The 25863-nt window shown below is 41.6% G+C and overlaps 1 protein-coding gene across 1 annotated transcript in view; it reads left to right on the top strand.

The window, feature by feature from the left end:
- The window catches only part of AP3B1 (adaptor related protein complex 3 subunit beta 1), a 228023-nt gene that overhangs the window by 40995 nt on the left and 161165 nt on the right, over positions 1-25863 (top strand). Inside the window, exons 4-7 of the mRNA XM_060201077.1 lie at positions 5433-5528; positions 6571-6731; positions 11914-11980; positions 19530-19712. Coding sequence (XP_060057060.1) covers positions 5433-5528; positions 6571-6731; positions 11914-11980; positions 19530-19712 — 507 coding nt within the window. The remainder of the gene's footprint in view (positions 1-5432; positions 5529-6570; positions 6732-11913; positions 11981-19529; positions 19713-25863) is intronic.

Genomic DNA, 25863 nt, shown 5'->3' with positions numbered 1-25863 from the left:
TAAAACATTAATCCCCCAATAAAGAAATAATAAAAAAAGAAAGACAGACACCTGCAGACCTGCTTCACTGCCTGTGAAGTGACTCCCCTGCAGGTAGGAGCCGGGGGCTCGAACCGGGATCCTTATGCCGGTCCTTGTGCTTTGCGCCACCTGCGCTTAACCCACTGCGCTACCACCTGACTCCCTGGAACAAAATTCTTTATGGGGTGCAAAAGGTGGAAGGTCTGACTTCTGTAATTGTTTCTCTGCTGGACACGGACATTGGCAGGTGGATCCACACCCCCAGCCTATTTCTGTATTTTCCTAGTGGGGCAGGGCTCTGGGGAGGGGAGGCTCTGAGACACATTGGTGAGGCTGTCTGTCCAAGGAAGTCAGGAATGAATCATGATTGTGTCTACAACTTGGTGACTGAAAGGTAGTAAGATATAAAGCAGGACAAATAATTTAATAAACAGGAACCCAAAAAGTAGGAACAGAACAGATGAAATTAGGGGTCTTTGTGTAGGAAGAAGCTAGCAAGTCTATCATGGGCTTCTTGGAACATATCTAAGATAGACTTCCTAGCTTCTTCCTACACAAAGACCACTGTCTTTTTAATTTTTTTTAAAGCAACTTTTATTTAATTTTTTTTGTATTTATTTAATTTATTTATTCCCTTTTGTTGCCCTTGTTGTTTTATTGTTGTAGTTATTATTGTTGTTGTCATTGTTGGATAGGACAGAGAGAAATGGAGAGATGAGGGGAAGACAGAGAGGAGGAGAGAAAGATAGACACCTGCAGACCTGCTTCACTGCCTGTGAAGCGACTCCCCTGCAGGTGGGGAGCCGGGGTTCGAACCGGGATCCTTATGCTGGTCTTTGTGCTTCGCGCCACCTGCACTTAACCCGCTGCGCTACAGCCCGACTCCCTGACCACTGTCTTAAGAAAGAAAGAGAATGGTATGGAGGGGCCTGTTGGTGGTGAACCCGGTTGAACACACATGCTACAGTGTGCAGGGACTCGAGTTCAAGCCCAGGCCCTCACCTTCAGGGGAAAAGCTTCATAAGCGGTGAGGCATTGTTGTAGGCATTTCTCTGCCTCTCTCTCTGTCTCTCTCTCTCACCTCCAGGATTATCACTGGGGCTTGATGCCTGCACTACAAATCCACTGCTCCTAGTGGCTATTTTGTCCACTTTATTGGATAAGACAGAGAAAATTTGAGAGAGCAGGGGGAAGATAAAGGGGAGGGAAGGAGGAAGGGAGAGAGAGAAAGAGAGAGAGGGAGAATGAGATGGAGACTTGCAGATTTGCAGATCTGTTTTGCCACTTGTGAAGCTTCTTCCTACAGGTGGGCAACAGGGTCTTGAACCTGGATCCTTGAGTGGGTCCTTGCTCTTAGTACTATGTGAGCTTAACCAGGTGCACCACCGCCCACCCCCTCTCTCGTTATCTCTTATCTCCCTCTTCCCTCTCAATTTCTGGCTGTCTATCCAATAAATAAATGAAGATGATTAAAAAAAAGTAAATGTTAAAAAAAGGAAAAGGTAACAGAGGTGGCGAGTCCATGGAATGTAGTGTTTTGACAAACTGCAGAAGAAACTTCCTTGCATTCGTAATGGCAGCACCTCAGTGATGATCCGCTTCTTGGATTCGAGGAAATGCTGTTGGGAAGCTGGGTCAGTTACTTCCCTGCAAAGTACACACCACAGACTGTAGGTCGGACCTGTGCGTTATCTTAGAACATAAGACTTGCGAAGGGTTGAGTGATTTAAAGCACCCTTTCATTACACAGGTATATTATGGAATAAAATAAATTTTTTTCTGCCTTAAAACTAACCCTGAGGATTTCAGCTTACAGATTTAGATGGGACCTCCTGAAATTCTGGGGGAGGAGTAATCTACTCTTCTGTCAGGGTTAACTTATTAGACATGCACAAGAAGGCTGCTATCACAGGCCGCAGTATGTGATAGTTAGAAATCTGCTTTTTAATATTTTTTCTTCCTTATTCTTCTACTTGTTAACCTTTGTGACTTTGGGAAAGTTATATAAAACTCTGTGTCTTAATGTGAGCATTAAACAGGTAACGTAGTGTAAGTACAAGATGTTCTACATTTTATTTTATTAGTGATTTAATAATGATTGATAAGATGTGGGATAAAAGGGGCATAATTTGATATAATTTCCTCTACCAGAGTTCTGTGTCCCATCCCCCTCCTTTGGAAGCGTCCCTATTCTTATCTCTGAGAGTATGGACCTAGGATCATTATGGGGAGCAGAAGGTGGGAGTTCTGGCTTCTGTCATTGCTTCTCTACTGGACATGGGTGTTGGCAGGTGGATCCACACCCCCAGCCTGTGTCTGTCTGTCCCTAGTGGGGCAGGGCTCTGGGGAGGGGAGGCTCCAGGACACGGACACACTGGCGAGGTCGTCTGCCCAGGGAAGTCATGTTGGCATCATGGTAGCACCTGCAAAACTGTTGGCTGAAAAGCATTAAAATATAAAGCAGAACAAATTGTTTAATCTTCTACTTTAAAAAAATATTTAATTTATTTATTCCCCTTTTGTTGCCCTTGTTGTTTTATTGTTGTAGCTATTATTGTCGTTGTTATTGATGTCATCGTTGTTGTTGGATAGGACAGAGAGAAGTGGAGAGGAGGGGAAGACAGAGAGAGAGGGGGAGAGAAAGACAGACACCTGCAGACCTGCTTCACCGCCTGTGAAGCGACTCCCCTGCAGGTGGGGAGCCGGGGGCTCGAACCGGGATCCTTATGCCGGTCCTTGTGCTCTGCGCCACCGCCACCTGCGCTTAACCTGCTGCGCTACCGCCTGACTTCCAATCTTCTACATTTTTGATTCCATACCTGAGATGGAACCCGGAGACGGAACTCACCACTTAGTTACTTGCCAGATCCAATCAACTAATTTTCCTTCTTTCTTCCTTCCCCCCCCTCTTTCTTCCCTCTTCCCTCCCTCCCTCCCTCCCTCCCTCCCTCCCTCCCTCCCTCCCTCCCTCCCTTACCTTCATTTTTTCCTTTTCTAATTCTTATTAGGACAGAGATAAATTGAGGAAGGGGTTGGGGATAGAGCTGAGAGAAAGACAGATACCTGCAGACCTCTTTCTCTCCCTAGTGGTGTAGGACTCTGGAGAGATGAGACTTGAGGGCACACAGGTCAAGTCGTCTGCCCAGGGGAGTCAGGATGGTTACGCACCTGCAACTTGGTGCTGAGAGGTGTTAAGATTTAAAGCAGGACAAATCATTTCATAAACAGGAACCCAAAGGTAGGAATAGAGCAGATGAAACTAGAAATCTTTGTGTGGGAAGAAGCTAGGAAGTCTATATTAGGTATGTTCCAAGGGCCCATGACTTTAGTAGTTTTTGCCTGAGCCTGACAGCTAACATGCAGGTGGACTAAAAGTATTGTCTGGGAAGATGGTGTCAGAGTGGAGACTAGGACTAGAAAGCTGGATTAGGGCAGAGAGGAGCTCCCCAACATGAGGAAAGTATATAAATGCCATTGACAGTTAACCCCATTATGTCACCCAGGGCCCACGTGTATTCTTATTCAGCACAGGAGCCTGTGTGACCTCTGAGCCCCTGTCAGTCTGAGCTCACAGTCCATGGTCACAGCTGGAACATTCTAGGCTGCTCTCATGTCAGGACCCATCTTCCACGAGGGGCAGAGCGGGCTGACCAGCCTCCCTGCAGAGAGTGGGGCCCTCCACTCTGCATTGAGAAGGACATACTTTTTATACCAAGTATAGCTTTAATTCTGTAAGGGGCTGCATAATACGGCTTTCATCTCTATGATTTGCTATTCACCTATTAGTGGACATTTTACCGTTTCCTTTTTATTCTTGTGAAAGATTTTGAGAACTAGAATTTTTTTTTTTTTTTAAGAAAATAACCACAGCAGAGGTTGAAGCAGAAAGTGCATGTGATCAGTTGGAATGTGTCCTGGTGGCCTAGAAAGGACATTTGGGGTTGATCGGATGTATTGATAATATTGAGTCAGAAGTTTTAAACTTTTGTTAGTATTATTATTTATTTATTTGTTGGATAGAGACAGCCATAAATCTAGAGGAAGGAGGTGATAGAGAGGGAGAGAGACAGAGAGACACCTGCAGCCCTGCTTCACCACTTGCAAAGCTTTCCCCCTCCAGGTGGGTACTAGGGGCTTGAACCTGGGTCCTTGCACACTGTAATATGTGCACTCAGCCAGGTGCACCACCACCTGGCCCCTTAGACTTTTTGACATCCTGGTGTCAGCTTTGCCAAGGGATTTTTTATTCCCTTTGAGGAGGATACCTTTATGAAGTGGATTAGCTAGCAACATTGGTATTTCATAAGATTTTTCTATTACCCTTCACTATGCCATAATGTATTTATTTATTTTTTATTTAAAGGAGACATTAACAAAACCATATGATAAGAGGGGTACAACTCCACACAATTCCCACCACCAGAACTCCATAGCTCATCCCCTCCCCTGACAGCTTTCCTATTCTCTATCCCTCTGGGAGTATGGACCCAGGGTCATTGTGGGATGCAGAAGGTGGAGGAGGTCTGGCTTCTGTCATTGCTTCCCCACTGAACATGGGTGTTGACAGGTGGATCCATACTCCCAGCCTGTCTCTCTCTTTCCCTAGTGGGGTGAGGCTCTGGGAAAGTGGAGCTCCAGGACACATTGGTGGGGTTGTCTGTCCAGGGAAGGCTGGTTGGCATCATGCTAGCATCTGGAACCTGGTAGTTGAAAAGACAGTTAACATACAAAACAAAACAAATCAAATTGTTGAACAATCATGGACCTAAAGGCTGGAATAGTGCAGATGAAGTGTGTGTCGGGGGGTCCTCCATTTTGTAGATAACTAGTAGGCATATTTTAGTTATATTTAAAAGGACCTGTAACTATATTATTTATTTATTTATTTTCTATGAGCCTGAAATCTGACATGCAGGTGGATCCAAGTTATTGTCTGGGCAGATGATGTCATGGCTGGAAAAAGGACCAGAAAGCTGTATCAGGGAAGAGAGTAGCTCCCTAATATGGGAAAGGTGTATAAATATCGTTGACTGTAAACCCCATCGATTTGATGTGACCTGGGGCCCATATTCAGCTTAGGAGCCTATGTGACCTCTGCATCCCTGTAGATCTGAGCTCACATTCTGTGGTCATGAGTAGGAACGTTCCAAGCTGCCCCAGTATCAGGACCCATCTTCCTCAGGTGGAGCATAGAGTATGTTGTCCAGCCTCCCTTCGGAGGATGGAACATTCTCTACCATTGTTGATCCAAGTTGAGGGCAAGGTCCTATGGGGGGCATAATGTATGTATTTTACAGTGTAAGCTATGAGCCGGCTGCGTGATGGACATGAAGAAAGTTGAGAATGGCTTTTGGTAGAAAATGAGTTTTTAATTTTCTCCAGCTAGCACTCAATGTTGAATTCTTTTGCAGATTAAGAAGTTGGTATATGTTTATCTGGTCCGATACGCAGAGGACCAGCAGGATCTGGCTCTCCTGTCTATAAGCACTTTCCAGCGCGCTCTGAAGGCAAGTAATCAAGCAAGCAGGCAAATACCTGTATGGTGTCTTTTCCTTCTGTGTTTCTTTTCTTTCTTTCTTTCTTTTTTTCTTTCTTTCTTTCTTTCTTTCTTCCTTCTTTCTTTCTTTCCTTCCTTTTTTCTTTCTTTCTTTTTTTTTTTTTCTTTCCCCACAACAATTATTGCCTGGGCTTGGTGCTGGCACTACAAAGCCTCTGCTTCCCACAACATTCATTACCTTTGTTTTCTTTCTATTTCTTTTATTTGATAGAACAGGGAGAAATTGAGAGGGGAGCGGGAGGCAAGGAGGGCAAGAGGTATGTAGACACCTGCAGACCTGCTTCACTGTGAAGTTTCCCCCCTGCAGGCTGGGGGGGTGGGGCTCGAACCTGGACCCTTGTGTCCGGTAATGTGTGCCCTTAACTGAGTGCGTCACCCCCTGGACCCCCAGCTGTAAAGTTTCTTGTCAGTGGAGGACGTGTCATTTGGTGCAGTAATCGCAATAGTCTATCAACTGGCGCTCTCCTGTTTTGAAAGAGCTGAAAGGCCTTTCACAGTGCTCATTCAGCAACCTTAGAAACCCTTTCTGTAACCAACTAGACGTAGCTCCGGAGTGTTTCGGTTTCCCTGTGTGCCCTTATGTTTGACATAGTCATTATTATGCACCAAAGAACTCTTCATCATCCCTCTAGCTGGTGGTTGAGAGTGTCAGTGAGAAGACATACATTTTTTTTAAGGCAAAATGTATGACTGGCAACATCTTATTATGATGAAGCTCTTAAAACTCAGCCTGTTGAGTAATGGTCAACTGGAATTATCCCCATTACTTTTCTCGTTAAGACATTATTCGGCAAAGTAAATATTTATTTACCCCCCCCCTTATTCTCACTTATTTCCATATGCTGGCTGCTTCTGTTCAATTAAGTCGTCTCTTCTGGCCGGTGATACCTCACATCCTATACGCACCCGGAATCTGCATCATACAGAGGGCATTCGAGTCCTTTCTGTAGCCTAGAACTTCTCATGGATACTTTCCCACTTGTGCTTCTTAGGACCCGAACCAACTAATCCGTGCAAGTGCTTTGAGAGTTCTGTCAAGTATCAGAGTGCCAATTATCGTCCCTATTATGATGCTGGCTATCAAGGAAGCTTCCGCTGACCTGTCTCCGTACGTGAGGAAGAATGCAGCCCACGCGATTCAGAAGTTGTACAGGTAGGTACTTTCTGCATCCTTCCCACCATCTCTGCTGTCACATGGGATGTTACAGTCTCTGGAGAATTGGCGTGTGCTCTCTTAGAACTAGTCTGTCCTGTACTAAAGCCCGCAGGCAGGCTTTAGACATCTTTTTTCTTTTAACTATATTTATTTTATCTGATAGAACAGAGAGAAATTGGGGTTGGGGAGTAGAGAGAGACAGAGAGACAGAGAGAAAGGGACACTTGCAGCCCTGCTTCACCACTCCTGGAGCTTTCCCCCTGCAGGTGGGGACCAGGGTCTTGAACCGGTGTCCTTGTGCATGATAATACGGGCACTTCACCAGGTGTACGACCACCCGGTCCCTGACACCTTCAATTTTGTTCTGGTTCTAGACATGCTGTGCAGATAGTTCTTTATAAGACTATTAGGACCTGTGATAATTCTTTATAAGACTATTAGGACCTGTGATAATTTGTGGATTTTATGAGTGACAAAATCATCAGAATTTTGAATTCTTACTTATATAGGCTGTCTTTCCTATATATGTTTATTCACATATATTGTTAGAAAATCAAGATAGGGGAGTCGGGTGGTAGCACAGCGGGTTAAGCGCACGTGGCACAAAACACAAGAACCAGCAGAAGGATCCCGCTTCAAGCCCCCGGCTCCCCACCTGCAGGGGAGTCACTTTATAGGCGGTGAAGCAGGTCTGAAGGTGTCTGTCTTTCTTTCCCCCTCTCCATTTCTCTCTGTCCTATCCAACAATGATAAAACAACAAGGGCAACAAAACAAAATAAATAAATATTTTTAAAAAATCAGTTGAGCACACCCATTACCACGTGTGCACCCAGCCCGTCCCCCACCCACAACCACAGAGGGAAAGCTTCCTGAAGAGTGAAGCAGGGCTGCAGGTATCTTTCTCTCCCTCTCCCTCTCCCTCTCTCCATTTCTCTCTGACCTATCAAGTAAAAAGAAAAAATAAAAGAAAAAGCTGGCCACCAGGACTGCTGGATGGGTCATGCAGGTACTGGGCCCCAGCAGTAACCCTAGTGGGGGAAAACAGTAAAAGAAAAGACAGTTTCCTGCTTCAGGGACTGGCTGGTGGTGCACCCATTTGAATGCACGCACATTACCATGTTCAAGGACCCGGCCTGGGTTCAAGTCCCCAGCACCCCCCTCCCCCCCCCCCCCCCCCCGCCGCAGGAAGCAGTCTTCATGTGTAGTGAAGCAGGACTGCAGGTCTCTCTCTCTCTCTCTCTCTCTCGCCCTCCCCTCTCAATTTCTTTCTGTTCTATCAAATAAAAGAAAAGTAAAAAGAATGGCAGCAGGAGCAGTGGATTCCTCAAGCAAGCATGCGCCCCAGCAATAACCCACAGGCAGTAAAAATGTCAGCTTCCTGTGTAGGGTAGAATCTTAAGTCTGCTGTCCTCATAACCCACTTTGCTTTCCTTTTGTCTCCTTTGTTTCTTCTGGTTTCTTTCTAATCAGATTCTTTCAGAGGAATGTTTTAGTAAATCATTTGCAAATATTTTTAAGTAGCCTGGGTGGTGGGCCAGTGGGTAGGGTATTGGGCTCTCAAGCAGGAAGTCCTGAGTTTGATCCTTGGCACTGCATGTGTGAGAGTGATGCTCTCTCTGTCTCGTGCTCGCTCTCTCTCTCTCTCTCCCCCATCTCATGATAAATCTTTTAAACAAAGCTTCAATACAGTAGCATGCTGTATCTATCTGATATATGTGAGAATATCATATATGCCTAGATTGTTATGGGAAGCATGCTGCTTAAGTAATGGAATTATCTGTAGTAGTTAGGAATTACTGTGTCACCACTAGTTCACAGACTTTGACCAGATCACTTTGTGTCTCTGGTGTTGTGTTAAATACGTAAGTTAAATGAAAACAGTGGCTACTAGACTTCCATGCAGTGTGTGACATATTTGAGGTTTAAAAGTCAGACATAGGCAGATAAGTTTTGTTGTACCTGCATGCCCTTGGACCCCTGGCATGTGCCGTCTCCCCGTTCTGACTGATCTTAGGTATGTGCGTGTGTGCGTGCGCGTGTGTGTGTGTGTGTGTGTGTGTGTGTGTGTAGAGACACACAGACGGACACAGTAGGGGCACGAGCCCAACACACTGAAGCTTTGCCCAGTGCTGTCGTGATCTCGAGTGGTGTTTTTGGGCCTAGAACCTGGCTCTGCACACGGCAAGGCAGATGCTGTGCTAGTGAGCTCCTTTTTGACTTCACACTTGCAGATGCTGGAGATGGTCTGTCATTAAATAAGACACTAGTGTTACGTATAAGGGCCTTTGGTAGGTTAGCAGAGATCATGCCCCGTGTCAGTATCACATAAGCAAAGAAACTAGGATTATTTGGGAAAGACTGCTTAGAGAAGGGGGCTGGGCTAGAATTTGAAAGAATAAAAATGTTCAGTGTTGATAACTACACAACGGCTAACTCATTTATAATGTTAGTTGAAGGGGCCAGGCAGTGGTGAGTTAGCGGTGATACAATAATTCCTAACCACTACAGGTAGTGCTATTCCTAGGCAACATGCTGTCCACAGAAATGAAGGCATATTCAGTATTTTCACATCTATCAGCCAGATACGGCATGCTACTGTATTGAAGCTGGTCAAGCCCCTGGTCCCTAGCCGCAGGGGGAGAGCTTCACAGGTGGTGAAGCAGAGCTGCAGGTGTCTCTCTGTCTCTCTCTCTCTCTCTCTCCCTCTAATCTTGTCCTCCCTCTCAATTTATCTCCACTTCTTTTTAATTTTTTCCCCATTTTTAAATATATGCTATGTATTTTACCTTAATGTATATTATTTTTATTTTTTGAGATACAAAGGTTTCTATTTAGTCTTTTTTTTTTCTTCATTCTCCTCCCCCCACCCCCACCAGAGTCTTTTACTTTGGTGCAATACACTAATTCCAGTTTAATTTTTTTTTATTATTATCTTTGTTTATTGGATAGAGACAGCCAGAAATTAAGAGGGTGATAGGAGGGGGAGAGACAGAGAGACACCTGTAGCCCTGCTTCACCACTCTCAAAGCTTTCCCCCTGCAGGTGGGGACCAGGGCTCAAACCCATGACCTTGCGCACAGTAATACGTGCGCTCAACCAGGTGCACCACCACCCGGCTCCCTTTCCATCTCTATTTAATAATAAATAAATTAAATTAAAAAAAAATGTTTGTTGAAAGTAAAGTTTTTTTTTCTCCTTACCTGTGAAAGTTGTGCTTCTTTCTTTGTTGAAAACTTGTAGACTCTAATCCAAGATCACTACGAAGGTTTGAAAGTCAATCGCTGGCTTCCTCTTTTCTCTCTCCCGTTCTAACTCATCCCCGTAACTTGAACTTAAAGTCTGGTAGTCCAGCACTGTCCCTTAGTGACCCATGTAAAAAAAAGATTTTTCCTTTTAAATCTCATCATCTCCTGTTCCTCCTTTAGTCTCTGGGTAATTTTTTTCTTTCTCCTTCCCCTCTCCATTTCTCTCTGTCTCTATCCATCCAAAAATAAATATTTAAAAAAGGAAACTGTCTAGCCCATCTGCCTCTGTCCACACCTTTTTATTACCCAGTTTGTCCTCATATGTGTCTGTTATATGCGTCTTTATGTTTATTTATTTATTTTTTATTTCTTTATTGAGGGACTAAAGGTTTACAATCGACAGTAAAACACTAGTTTGTACACGTGTAACATTTCCCAGTTTTCCACATAGCAGTTCAACCCCCACTAGGTCCTCCTCTGCCATTTGGTGCAGTACACCAACTCCAATCCAAGTTCTGCTTAGCGTTTTCTCTTCTGTTCTTGTTTTTTAACTTCTTCTTGAGAGTGAGATCATTCCATATTCATCCTTCTGTTTCTGACTTAACTCACTTAACATGGTATCTTCAAGCTCCGTCCAAGATGAGGTAAAGAAGGTGAATTCATCATTTTTAATGGCTGAGTAGTATTCCATTCTGTATATAGACTGCAATTCAGCCACTCATCTGTTGTTGGACACCTGGGTTGCTTCCAGGTTTGGGATTATTACAAGTTGTGCTGCTATGAACATAGGTGCACACAGATCTTTTTGGATGGGTGTGTTGGGTTCCTTAGGATCTCTCCCCAGTAGAGGAATTGCAGGATCATAGGGCAGGTTCATTTCTAGCCTTCTGAGAGTCCTCCAGACTGCTCTCCAGAAGGGTTGGACCCATTGACATTCCCACCAGCAGTGCAGGAGGGTTCCTTTGTCCCCACCTTTATGTTTATTATTATGTTTGGGATTGCTTCCCGCTGGATTGCTCTAGTTAGCATTCTGTTAACTATCCACTGCTTAACTTCCCAGTAAGCAAGCTACTACAAGTCCCTGCTAGGAAGACATTTTTCAGACCAATATTTCAGTTCTCAGAGTTGCTGTTAAGGAAACTTCTCGGTTCTCTCTCTATGTGACTATTTCCTTTCTTTCCTTGGTTCCAGGCTTTGTGTTCCTGTGCCCCAGACTTGTAAATTCTGTATATTTGGTTTCTGACTATGATGTAGCCATAGTAGAAAATGATTGCTATTTTGTTTTTTCCCTTCAGTTTATTTTTATAGGACTTTCTTTCTTTTTAAAAAAATACTTATTTATTTATTTATTCCCTTTTCTTGCCCCTTGTTGTTTTATTGTTGTAGTTATATTGTTGTTGTTACTGATGTTGCTGTTGTTGGACAGGACAGAGAGACATGGAGAGAGGAGGGGAAGACAGAGAGGGGGAGAGACAGACACCTGCAGACCTGCTTCACCGCCTGTGAAGCGACTCCCCTGCAGGTGGGGAGCCGGGGGCTCGAACCGGGATCCTCACGTGGGTCCTTGTGTTTGGCGCCACCTGCGCTTAACCCGCTGCTGCCCTACCGCCCAACTCCCTTCTAGGACTTATTTTCTTGGGAGAGATAAGTTACAGAGAGAGAGAGAAAGAAAGAAAGGAAGGAAGAAAGAGAGGTGGGTGGGGGGAGAACGGAACAGCCTTCAGTTCTGACATGGGCTGGGATTGAACCTCTGGGCCTCTGGCATGAAAGCCTGACCCCTTTATCTGTTTTGTCTCTCCCCTTCTGTTTCTGTTTTGGCATAATACTCCCTCTCCTTTTCCATCTTTAACGTTTCTCAGTATCCTCATAATGCTTAATTTCATTTAAATTTAAAATTAAGAGAAAAATAATGTTGAACCCTTTCCTTCTTTAGTCTTGACCCAGAGCAGAAGGAGATGTTGATCGAAGTAATCGAAAAGCTTCTGAAGGACAAAAGCACTGTAAGTAATGTCTTCTCACGTCAAAATAAAATTGTGCTTTACTGACATTGTCGTTCATGGTGGCATATTTTACCTAATTTTTCACTTTGGTTTTGAAGTGCTATAAATCTTCGCAGAACACATCAAAATCCTTGAAGAATAAATATTTCCATGCAAAGAGAAAGCAAACAAACTCACATGCGTATTTTTATTTTGTCCATTTTCTTTATATACCTGTGTGCGAATGCTACTTAGCAGTGAAGGCAGTCAGCCCATAGGCACTGATTTTAATTGCTGTATAATTACACACACACACACACACACACACACACACACACACACACACGTTTGCTGAACAAAGAACAGTTTATCAGCCCTTGCACTGATGTGTAGGTTATTATTATTATCATTATTATTGGATAGAAACAGAGAAATTGGGAGAGAAGGGGGAGGTAGAGAGGGAGAGAGACAGAGAAACATCTGCAGACCTGCCTCACCACTTGCAAAGCTTTCCCCCTGCGGCTGGGGTCCAGAGCTTGAATTGTAAAGTGTGAGCTTAACCAGGTACGCCACCACCTAGCTCCACTTTTCAGTTTACAGTTGTGTGTATTTGTCTTTAAAAAAAAAAAAAAACTTTATTGGGGGAAATACTAATCTACAAGATACTTGCAAAGCCCCGATGGGTCTCCCCACACCACTCGACACTCCCCTCCCTGTTTCTCCACCCCTGCGTGTGGGGCCCCACACCCTCTTTCCCTCCCTCCGTGCCCGGGTCAGAGTCTTCTTCTCTGCTGCGCTAGACTAGTGCATCTTTCGCCCTGAGCTGTCACTGTCCTGGCTTCTTACGATCTGCCTATGAGTGAGGTTATCTGGTATTTTCTTTTTGCTTCTTGATGATCTTGACATGATTTCTTCAAGTTCAACCCAAGATGTAGTAAACATATAGTTTCCTCATTTCAAATAGTTTCTATTGTATTAATAATAATTATTATTGTATTTATTATTATTATTATTATTATTATTATTATTATTTTGCATTCAGGGTTATCACTGGGACTCTGCCAGCACTACAAATCCACTGCTCCTGGCAACCAATTTTTTGATTTTATTGGATAAGCCAGATAGAAATTGTGAAAAGAGGAGAAGATAGAGAGGAAGAGAGAAAGATAGGCCTACAGACCTGCTTCACTGCTTGTGAAGCGACCCCCCTGCAAATGGGGAGCCGGGGGCTTTAACCGAGATCCTTGGGCGGGTCCATGCTCTAGAGGGATAAAGAACAGGGAAGCTATCAGGGGAAGGGTAGGTAAGGGAGGGGATATGGAGTTCTGGTGGTGGGAATTGTGTGGAATTGTACCTCTCTTATCCTATGGTCTTGTCAGTGTTTCCATTTTATGAATAATTTTTTTTTTTTTTGCCTCCAGGGTTATTACTGGGGGTTGATGCCTGTACATGAATCCACTGCTCCTTGAGGCTATTTTTTCCTTTTTGTTACCATTGTTTATCATTGTTGTTGTTGTTATTGCTGTCATTGTTGGGTAGGGAGAGAAATCGAGAGAGGAGAGAAAGACGGGGAGAGACAGACACCTGCAGACCTGCGTGGTGATGCAGGTGAAGCAACCGCCTGTGAAGCAACCCCCCTGCAGGTGGGGAGCCAGGGGTTTGAACCAGGATCCTTACGTTGGTCCCTGTGCTTAGCGCCATGTGCGCTTAACCTGCTGCGCCACCGCCTGGCCCCCTATAAATAAAAAATTAAAAGAAAAGATTGGATCCCGTTTTGTCTGCTCTATGGCACTTTGCGACTTTGTTCCTAAGAAGAGATACATAAAAGCAGTGTTGTTGATCTTCTAGTTCAGTGTTCTTTTTCAACCAGGGCACTGCTCAGTTCTGGTTTCTGGTGGTGCTGGGGATGGAACCCAAGACCTCCAAGCCTCAAGCATGGAGGTCTGCTGTGTAACATGTGTGTTCTGCCAGATGCACCACTGTTGTTTTTGACGGGTTAGGTTGTTTTCGCCGGGTTGGCTTCACGGGCAGGTAACAGACGACCAGGGACTCATAGTTGAGCTGTAGGCAGTATCTCTTTATTCATGCAGGACGCAGCACAATCTAAGCCGAGCTGAGCTAAACTAAAGGTAAAGTACTCTAAAACTCACAATGCTGTCTTTATATATACTTGCCAAGTAGGGTGGAAACAGGGTGTGACATAGAGAGGGTGGAGAGAAAAGTGACTGGTGACAATCAGAGTGTGACAAGGAGAGGATCAGGGTGTGACAAAGAGGGGGGGTGGAGCAAAAACATATCATGAAACAGTGGGGATTGAACCAATGCCCTGGAGGGAGGTGCTTGTTAACAGCGGTTATATAAATAGAATGAAGTGGTTATGTAAATAGAATAGTGTTAAGCAGGGGGGATTTAAACCAAATGAAACAGAAGGGGTCTCATGCATACCAACACACCACTGCCCAGCCCCAATATGTCTGTCTGTCTGTCTCTTTATCTATTTTCACCTGTCTGTCTACATGCCAGGTTGTGCTGTTTTTTTTCCTTTGTTGTGTTTTTCTGTCTCTGATTCTGTTACTTCTCTTTGAGGCTTCCCCCCTCCAACCCCCTCGAGATAAGAGATCCAGAGACACCATCACCTTGCTTCATGCCTCTTTTTTTTATTTCTTTATTTAGGGACTAAAGGTTTACAGTCGACAGTAAATACAATAGTTTGTACATGCGTAACATTTCCCAGTTTTCCACATAACAACTCAACCCCCACTAAGTCCTCCTCTGCCATCCTGTTCTGGGACCTGAACCACCTCCCACCCCCTCCCCAGAGTCTTTGACTTTGGTGCAAGACACCAACTTCAGTCCAAGTTCTGCTTAGTGTTTTCCCTTCTGTTCTTGTTTTTCAACTTCTGCCTGAGAGTGAGATCATCCCATATTCATCCTTCTGCTTCTGACTTATCTCATTTAACATGGTATCTTCAAGCTCCATCCAAGATGAGGTAAAGAAGGTTAGTTCATCATTTTTAATGGCTGGGTAGTATTCCATTGTGTATAGAGACCATAACTTGCTCAGCCACTCATCTGGTGTTGGACATCTGGGTAGCTTCCAGGTTTTGGCTGTTATAAATTGTGTTCCTATGAACACAGGTGCACACAGATCTTTTTGGATGGGTGTGTTGGGTTCCTTAGGATCTATCCCCAGGAGAGGAATTGCAGGGTCCTAGGGCAGGTCCACTGCTAGCTAGCCTTCTGAGAGTTCTCCAGACTGTTCTCCACAGGGGTTGGGCCTAGCTTCACAACTGTTAAAGCTTCTCCTTGGCATGCTACTCTTTCTCCTGGTAATCTGTTGTGGTCTATCAGGAATTTTTCTGGTATTTTCACACTTAGGATACTCCTGTGCTGTTGATCTCAGTTCCTTACTGGGGCTACCACTAATTCCTGTGTGTCTGGTTTGGGCCATTTTTCCCCATAGTCATAAATCTTTGTCAAGTTTTATTTTATATATATGAAAGATAGTTGTGAGATTTAGGATTTATTTTCCCTCTTACCTGAAAGTTGCTGACTCCTTAGTTTTTTTGTTTTTATGTTACATAATTGTAATTTTAAGGTATACATTTTTGTAATCTTGTTTTTGGGGGATTTGGGGTAGACAAAGATTAAAATCAATATGACACTTCTGCAGATATATGTAGATCTTATTATTATTGCTATTATTCTTTTTGCCAGAGTTCTGGTTTATGGTGGTGCAGGGGACTGAATTTGGGACTTTGGCGCCTCAGGCATGAGCATCTTCTTGTATAACCGTGATGCAATTCCCTACCCTTTCTTTGTGCTATTTAGTTACATGATTCTTTCACTAAAGAAAGACAGCTTTATTTCTTCCCCCTTCCAAATTAATATTGTCAGCACTGACAGTGAAAACCAATAAGAATTATTGTGTTTAAAAATCTCTAAATTAAATGAGCCAGGTCTGTTTTTCTCTTTGTAGTTTGCAAAGGAATTAATGTGTATTGTCAGGGCCTCCTTAGGGCCAGCACTACCGTGATGCCTTTGCTGTTTGCTGCTGCTAAGTCGGAATGCGAACATGGTTAATCTGCATTCAGACTTTCCTCCATTTAGCCTCCTGGAGCTTGAGATACATTTCTGTCTCCTCCTACTGTTGAGATCTAAAAAGATTATTCCTATAATTTGTATTTTAGAGATACACTAGGAAATGTCTTTTCTTTTACTAGAGAAAGATCCTAATTTTTTTTTATTTGAATAGATCTTTTCTAAAAATAAGACAAACTGGATTTAGAAGTATAGTTGTAGTAATGAAACACATGATCTCTGTTTCATCCCCAGTCAGCTGTTACAAGTTGGCTTTATTATGTATTTTTAGATTTACCATTTCCTCTTGTTTTCTCTATTTAACAATTACTGAGCTCTTTTTTTTTTTTTTTTTAAAAACTATAATACCTTTCTGAATATCAGGTTATAAAAATGATTTTAGGAAATTCACAGGACTTTTTCTCTCGTTTTTCCTTAAAATGTAGAAATCTTAATTGGTCGAGTAATTTATGAAGTGCAGCGGACAATTTTTTTTTTCTTTAGAACACCTCCAAAGCAGAGTGTACTTATTTCCCTTTCATTTCAGGTTACATTTGAAGAAATCTTTTTAGAGAGTTTAGCTTTGTAATGGAAAACAATTTTGTTGGAAAACAAAATAGGACAATGTCTCTTGAAAAACCGAGTTTGTAATTTTTTTTTTAAAAAAAAATGACATTGTTTCCACTTTATTTGCCTACAAAAAGATGTTTAATGAAAACATTTTAGTTCAGAGCTAAACTCTAGGCGTAAGACATCTTCTAAGTTATTGATGTAATGTTGGTATAAGCATCTTCGTTGTGGGCAAAAAACATACCTCTGAATTTCTGCAGTTTTTATTGTGATCGATCTATTATCCAGCTATTAGAAGATAAATGACGGATCTTTCCCATTTTCCATGCCTCAAGAAAATTGAAATAAGAAGGGGAATATCATTTGGGCTGTATGATTAGGGCAGGTTGGGTTTGCCATCAATTTAAGAGAAGAGAATCCTGGCAGAATTGGCCATCTTGGACTCTATTATCAATCAAACCTTGATGCTCTTCTTGTGATGACCCAGCACTCTCAGGTTTTTGCCGTGTTAATTAGAATTCATGACAAAATAGATGCAAGGAAACGTTTCATACCCTTCATAATTTTATAGAAAATTTATTGTTATTAGAGGAACCATTTGCTTAGTGTGATTTTTTTCATTACCATCTTGTCAACTAGCATAGATAATCTGGAGAAAATATGAACTCCATAGATGGGGTGTCGCTTTTGTTGATGGTTCATGTAGTTTACACAACTAATGGCTGAAGTTCATAGCAACAGCACAGAAAAACATGGCAACCAAGGGAAGATAAATGAACCGTGTTGATTGCTTTAATATAAAAAATACATAAATGGAAAACTGCATTTGAATCTGATGAGCTCATTGCTAGTTTTGTTGTTATGATTTATTTTTTCCCTTATATAAAAAGCTACTATTGACACAGTGAGATGGAAATTAACTGTCTGTTTTGGGGAAACCAATATTTTTGGCTTTAAAAATCTGAGTAGATCATTTTATTACAATTCTGGAAGTTTTATAGAATATTGAACATTTAGTAGAGCAGAATTATTAATTCTTCTGACATTGTTTAGCTTATGGTCAAGATTTAAAAAAACAAAACAAAACTAGACAATGAAATGCTCAAAATGGCTAGTTTTATTTAGGATGGCACTTTAATTCTTCCTAATTATTTTTACATTTTCTTAACATTATTTGTACTGAAGTGTTTGACTATTTTCTTTCCATTTTCATAGTCCTTGCGGGCACGTTAGGGTTATTCTGTGCTGCTAGCTCTCACTTTAATGAATCTCCTGTTGGTTCCCATTGAACTGACCCAGAGTCAAAATATACTTGGAGGAGAATCTGGGCTTCGGCAAAGATAGCTTGCTTTTACTTAGTATTTACTAAATTGAACCTGTGTTGAATTACTATTTTAATTTCCCAGATTCTTTTATTCCAAGTGAGACTGAATTCTATTCTTTAGCAATTGGCACGTATGTCTTAGGGCTGGGTTGACATATGTGAACACACCAGGAAGGCTATAACACTAGGTACAACTCGATGTCATAGACTATGCCTTCTACTTGATTTTAAGTGCGACTCATTCAACCTTTAAGAAACACAATGATAGAATATAATTTCTATAGAGTAATTCATGCAGAAGACATCGAAATTGAGAGTTGAACACACAACCTTAACCTGCTTTCTGTATCAACGGCAAATAGAAAATTATAAGTATAATGCATTTTTATTTAGTTCACACAAATAATCAATTCTTTGCTTTTTTTGCTTGAGGTGCTGCATGCTGGGACCAGCAGGCCCCAGTACATGGGCTGGAGTCAATAAATGCAGCTTCACGTTTATACTGATTGGTAATTCATAAAATCCCCACAGGGCTGCAAACTTGTTTAGCATAATAGCAAGTCTATATTCTGAGCTGTTTTCTTTCAATTGTATTGTTGGTTGCATATTAATAAACTAAATGTCAGCCAAGTAGAAGGACATAACACTAAAAATATGAATACCTTTGTATCTAATACTTTTGAAAAAAAAATACCATCTCAGTGAGTTATATTTCTATTTAATTGTTTATTTTGTGTCACTGGGGAAATTTTAGGTAACACTATGAAGATCCCAAGTGCTCAGAAGAATATGATAATAATTTATTTCTTCAAAAGTGTTATTATATTGTTGGCTAACTCTGTGCACATTAGTAGCATGTATAGAAGTATCTGTATATCACATACTGTGTTTAGTTTGTAGCTTTATACCAAAAAACATCTTAATTTACCACTTTGCAAAAGCACAATTCCAAAAACAGCATTTATAGCCCATTAAGTTGGTCTTGGAGAACACTATGATTTGTTGGTAATGATAGAATTTCACTTGTACAGATTATTTTGTAAGTAACCGTGGTGTTTTCTTTAAGCAAATTAAGAGGTGGATTAAAATCTGCAAATCTTGAAAGCATTTCTTTTTCAATTAAATCGTGTTCCTCACACATATCTTTAAAGATAAGTTCATGATGGCATTAGTGTCGTTCTCATTTGACAAGATGTGGCTTTTGTTACTGTCTTAAGTCTTTTTTTTTTTTTTTTAAATACTGTGATACAGTAAATAGTAAATGTTTGGAATTGAGGTTAGCTTTTGAAAAATGTGCATTACTAATATGCTTAATTCATGTACAAGCTTAAAAATATAATCTGACAGTATTTAAAATGGTCAAAATTTCAATCAAAAGGTATTACTTTTCCAGCTATATTATGGCTATTAATATTATTCCTTGACAGAATGACATTTTAAAATTGGTTGTTAAAATAGGAACAGTCATTGTATTATATTAGATGACGGAGTCAACATCCAACATCCACAGCAATGATCACCTCTCTTTAACACCTGAGTTCTGTGATGTGGAGAAAAACACTTTTTAATGAGTCACTATTTTCTTCTTTTCTAAAGTTGGTTGCTGGCAGTGTCGTGATGGCTTTTGAAGAAGTGTGCCCGGAGAGAACTGACCTGATACACAGGAATTACCGCAAGCTTTGCAATCTGCTGGTCGATGTGGAGGAGTGGGGCCAGGTTGTCATAATCCACATGCTGACTCGTTACGCTCGGACCCAGTTTGTCAGTCCTTGGAGGGAGGTGAGTGCCGGACAGGTCTTCTACTTAGACAGAGTGCTGAGAAGATAGGTGAGCTTAACAGGCTTGAGTAGCAAATGAGCAATACAGTGTAGAGTTCTGTGTACTTAAGGCATACTCACTTTGCTCCCTTTTGAAAGCAGGAACCCCAAATATAAATGCAAGGATGAGTGTTCATAATTTTATATGTGTTTAATGTGCAGATGCATACACATTTAGCTTACTACCTAGCCAGAAACCCTTGTTAGGAGCGGCCATTGGAGATGGTATCTGCAAGCATTGTAGCCAGATCATGGAATTATTCTGTTATCTGTTACTTTCATACCTTTGACTCTCAGGTCCCTGTTCCAGAGACCCATTTGTAAATGGAGATAGTGTAATTTTGACACATGTGAATAGGAACTGGGGGTAATTTCTCATCTTTTATACATAAATGCAACGGAACTTTTAAACTACTTTTGCCCAGTGTTATATTTCTAAAAAAAAGTTCGTATTCCTTTTGTTAGAGCTGGTAGAATCTTGGTAAGCTTAATAATTAAATGCACCTTACAGTCAGCTACTACTTGTTTGCTATGTGCAGATCAACACCAGAAGCATGCTTTATTCTTTTCACTACATAGACGACTTAGAAGATTCTGTTACGTGGTTTGCAGTAGAGATCTCTCAGTGTGTGTATTTGGATTTAAGTGTGATATTTAACTTGTTTAAAGAAACCATCAAATGAACAGTCATTAAACAAATATAAAAGTAGCCTTCACTCTAATCTTTTGCTTCTTTTTGTCCTTTCATAGATCAGTATGGCATATTTTAAAAATGATCTTTGTAAAATTTTAGAGGACAAAAATTCCCAAGTTATTTCATGGTAGTTTGCGTATAAATTTATAATCCTCAGTAAGTAAGTACACAGTGCTTTTATTAATCGGAAATAAACTTGAAAGACATAGGTATACCAAATGGAAAATTACTCACAGTACTTGAGATGTTATTTAGAGATGTTTAAGTGATTTAAATGATTATCAGTGTGTGTTTTTCTGTTCTGCCATCCACATAGACTCAGACTCGAGCCTCACCTCCACTGCACTGAAGGAAGCCCAGGTGCTGTGGTCTCAGTCTTCCTCTCTACAGAAATAGGGAAGAAAAATATTAAAATTAAGTACTTAAAAAAAAAATTTCCATGTTTTAGCAGAGCACTGCTCAGCTCTGGTTTATGGTGGTACGGGGGGTTGAACCTGGGACTATGGAGCCTCAGGCAAGAGAGTCTCTTTGCATAACCATTATGCTATCTACCCCTGCCCAAAATTAAATGTATTTTTTTTTAAATCTGTAGGCTATATGTAATGTTGACTCCTTAATTTTATTATTAGATTTTGTTTAGGCTATTCTATCAATAGATGAAAATCAAGTGTGTTTGGAATTACTGTTACATAGTCTCATGCCCCTTAATGCTCTTAACTGAAGAAATTCTACTGTCTGCCTGTATTATTATTATTACTATAAGTAGGTTGTGGCTACTGGGGTTTACTGCTCCAAGCTGACTTTTTAAAAAAAATTTATTAGTGATTTGATAATGATTAACAAGATTGTAAGATAACAGGGGTACAATTCCACACAGTTCCCACCACCAGAGATCTCTGTCCCATCCCCTCTATTGGAAGCTTCCTTAGTCTTTATCCCTCTGGGAGTCTGGACCAAAATTCTTTATGGGGAGCAGAAGGTGGGAGGTCTGGCTTCTGTCATGGCTTCTCTGCTGGACATGGACACTGGCAGGTGGATCCGGAGCCAGAGAGGAGAGGGAAGTAGATACCACAACACTTAAACTTTTTACAGTCAGATGGGCGCTGGACTTGAGTGTGGCTTGTGTGCATGACAAAGTACTTTTATTTTTCAAAGATATTATTATTTATCACTGAGCAAAGTCAACTTTCAGTGACATTTTTGTTGGGATAAGCAACCTGCCGTACAGATGGTCTGGTCCTTTTATGTAAATGGTAACGTTAACAAGACATTTTTATGGGTAACAGCTATTTGTCTTATCTCATCCAATTCCCTTTCTGAATATCAGTCAGATACTTCTTCCCTGTTGTGTAAGGTTATATGTAATTTTGCCCATCTAACTACTGTTATCATTCACAGTGTCTTGTTTCCTGTCATCTTCAGAGCATTTTTGAAAGCTGTCCCCAAGGCTTCCCCTTAGTCTTGGCATTAAGTGGAGATGGCCAGCATGCTTTTCTCACTCCCATCTCCTGAAACCACACAACAGTCTGTAGGCTTTGTTTTCTGTTGTGTGTATATTTGTGTTTCTGCTAGTCTAGGTAAAATCTGTTTTAAAAACAATTTGTAAAGCAAGGAAGTCAAAGTCCCTTACTACAACGTGCAGTTACTGTTCTGAACGGTAATTTTTAAAGTTGGAAGGGCTGCATACATTTCCCCGTGTTTAGGTGTGAGAGTGCTGGTTAGCACAAATAGAAGGTGGAGTGTGATCACGGCCGTGGGTGCACCGGCACTGAACTAAATAACTCCTACCATTGCCACTTCTTTGCAATCTGATATTATTATTTTTTTTCTTTTACTGTTGTAGTTATTATTGGTGTTGTTACTGATGTTGTTGTTGGATAGGACAAGAGAAATGGAGAGAGGAGGGGAAGACAGAGGGGGAGAGAAAGAGAGACACCTGCAGACCTACTTCACTGCTTGTGAAGCGACTCCCCTGCAGGTGGGGAGCCAGGGGCTCGAACCGGGATCTTTACGCCGGTTCTCGCGCTTTGCGCCACCTGCGTTTAACACTCTGTGCTACCACCCGAGTCCGAGTCCCGCAATCTGATATTATTCGAAGTCATAGAGTTAGTAGGCGACCTAAACCCCCACAATACTGTAGCCCTGCCACACCAGTTCCAGCTAAGGCAGTAGTGTTCTGTACTATTTCATTCTTTGTAAAAATTATTCATTTATTTATTATTGGATAGAGACAGAGAGAAATTGAGGGGGGAAGGGAGAGAGACAGGCAGACACCTGCAGCCCTGCTTCATCACTTGTGAAGCTTTCCCCATGCGGGTGGGGGCCGGGGGCTTGAACCCAGGCCCTTGTGCGCTGTAACGTGTGCTCAATCAGGTGCGCCACCGCCGGGCCCCTTACTGTTTTACTCTTGACTCTTGCTACTTCCTGTTTCTAGCAGGACGTTCTTCACCTTCCTCTGCCTTTTATCTGTACCTGTGAATAAGATTTCCTTTGAGATTCTTTGGTTAAAAGAAAGAAAAACCACTGCAGTATTTGTAAGGGTTTAGCTGTGTCCCCATGTTTTTTGTTTTTTTTTAATTATAGAAGTAATTAAAGTTTATAGTAGTATGAAAAATAAGTACGACAACCATTTTAATTTAGTTGCTCTCGTGTTCTTACACTTTTACTCGAAGAACACACTTTCCTATAAGTAAGGGTGATTTCTGTATTGCAATGTTAGAAGTAAGCGATTGTCATAGATGTTAGATTTGTGGTACAAATACATTTTATAAAATTAAGATTTAGGTTCCTAGTGGTGGTGCACCTGGTTGAGTGCACACGCTATAGTGTGCAAGGACCCAGGTTCAAGACCCTGGTACCCACCTGCAGGGGAAAGCTTCACACGTGGTGAAGCAGGGCTGCAGGTGTCTGTCTGTCTCCCTCTCTGTCTTTCTCTCCCCTCTCATTTTCTCTCTCTCTAGCTAATAATAATAAGTAAACAAAAAGATTTTTAAAAACTAAAAAAAGAAACATTCAAAAATTTAATAAATAAGGCTTACTTGGGTTGCCATTATTTAAACCTTGCCTAAGTAAGTAAACCAACTCAGTGTTTCTTTGTGACTAGTTAGTAATTTGATTTTCTGAGAAACTTTTTTTTTTTTTTAGTTGTAGAGACTTCTCCGTCTCATCGTTAAGCTGAATCCAACTTTTCAAGACTGCATATTGTAATTTTCAATTTGAGAATTCAATAGTCCAAATGATTAAGCTACATTTCACTATACCTGGAAGAAGCAGGCCTGCTTGGTACTTAGATCTGCTTCAATCGGTTTCACTTCTGATGTTGTAGGAAGCGTCTCAGGTAGTAAAGAACTGTGGGCATTACTGTGGAACGCAAAGACCAGCTGGTGACTCACCTGTTCAGCTCACACATTATTGTGAGCTCTAGGACAAAGTTTCAAGTCCCAGTCCCCACCCACAGTGAAGCAGGGCTACACGTGTCTCCCTCCCTCCCTCCCTCCCTCCCTTCCTTCCTCCCTCCCTCCCTTCCTTCCTTCCTTCCTTCCCTTTTCTTTTCTTTATGCCAGAGAGAAATGGAAAGAGATGGGGAAGACAGAGAGGGGGAGAGAAAGACAGACACCTGCAGATCTGCTTCACCGCCTGTGAGGCGACTCCCCTGCAGGTGGGGAGCCGGGGGCTCGAACCGGGATCCTTATGCCAGTGCTTCGCGTCATGTGCGCTTAACTCGCTGAGCTACTGCCTGGCCCCCGTGTCTCTCTTTCTCACTCCTTCTCTGTCTCCCTTTCCATCTCAGCTTCTCTCTGTCTCTATCAGATAAAGGAAATAAACACATGATTTGTTTTAGAAAGGAAGGCAAAGTGAAACTATTAGTATTGAGTTGTTTTCATGATTTCTTTATCTTTTTTTTTTTACTGTTATAATTTGTGTTTTTTCTTTTTTTTTTTTTTAAATTTTTTTTTTTTAATATTTATTTTATTTATTTATTCCCTTTTGTTGCCCTTGTTGTTTTATTGTTGTAGTTATTATTGTTGTTGTCGTTGTTGGATAGGACAGAGAGAAATGGAGAGAGGAGGGGAAGACAGAGAGGAGGAGAGAAAGATAGACACCTGCAGACCTGCTTCACCGCCTGTGAAGCGACTCCCCTGCAGGTGGGGAGCCGGGGCTCGAACCGGGATCCTTATGCCGGTCCTTGTGCTTTGCGCCACCTGCGCTTAGCCCGCTGCACTACAGCCCGACTCCCCATAATTTGTGTTTTTTCATGGAGTCAGGGGAATAAAAAAGGTCTTTGCTGATGCTTCAGATGCTTTTACTGCAGGCAAAGGTCACTTGCAAAGATAAACACTAGTTCATGTTATAAAAGGGACAGTTTAAGTGGAAGAACTTGTAGAAAAAGTATTTAAAATAATTTAAAAGGTATAGAAAAATTAAAAAACCTTATAAATACCAAATTCATTAAAAATCAAGAGGTTTCTTCTGCTAATACTAAGAGAAAATATGAAAAATATATATTGCAACTTAAAAAAATATATATGGGCACCATCTGTCTCCATACCTGTTCCCTTAACGGTTTATTTTAATAAGAAGAAGGAGAGAGAGAGAGGGAACAGAGCCCTGCTCAGCTCTGGCTATGGCAGTGCTGGGGAGTGAACCTGGGACTTGAGACATGGGCGTCTTTCTGCCTGTTAGACTGTCTCCCAAGCCTCACCTTAGATATTGAGATATTTTCACTTAGGTGATTTATTATATTTTGTACGCTTGTATGTAGTTTAAGATAGAGAAGTTGGAATTATGGGCAGGAGGGAGAGCATCATGGTTATTTCAAACAGACTTTCATGCCTGAGGTTCCCAGGTCCAAGGTTCAATCCCCTGTACCACCAGCATAAGCTAGAGCTAAGCAGTGAACTGGTTAAAAAGAGAAGAAAAAGGTTGGAATTATTATACCCATTTTATAGGTGGAGAAACTGAGGTATATATGCCTATAAATACACTATATATATACATATATATATGTATATATATATATATATATATATATAGAGAGAGAGAGAGAGAGAGAGAGAGAGAGAGAGAGAAAGGGATTAGCCTAGATAATATGCTTCTGAAAAGTGAGCTCAGAAGTATAAACAGTAATTTGTTATCTGGTGAACACTTACAATCTTATGTGTTGTATGCTTTACATTGGTTTGTTCTAGCTCTCCCCCTGCCAAGAAAATTGGTTCAGTCCTGCTAGTTTCGCGGGCTCGCTTGTCCCCGCCCCAAGGAACCCCGAGAGAGTTCCAGAGTTTCAGAGTTCGAGAGTGCTGGGCGCCACCACGGGGGAAAGAGGCAACAGAGTTCTTGGCGCCGCCATGTGAGAAAGAGGCAGGAGAGTTTTGTTTGGTGATTAGTTTGTCTTAGTTTATAAATTGTTGTTCCTGAATAA

The sequence above is a fragment of the Erinaceus europaeus genome, chromosome 11 (genome assembly GCF_950295315.1).
Source record: "Erinaceus europaeus chromosome 11, mEriEur2.1, whole genome shotgun sequence".
In the NCBI taxonomy this organism is placed as follows: Eukaryota; Metazoa; Chordata; class Mammalia; order Eulipotyphla; family Erinaceidae; genus Erinaceus; species Erinaceus europaeus.
The sequence above is the reverse complement of the archived record's forward strand: the minus strand, read 5'-3'. Positions and strand labels throughout refer to the sequence as shown.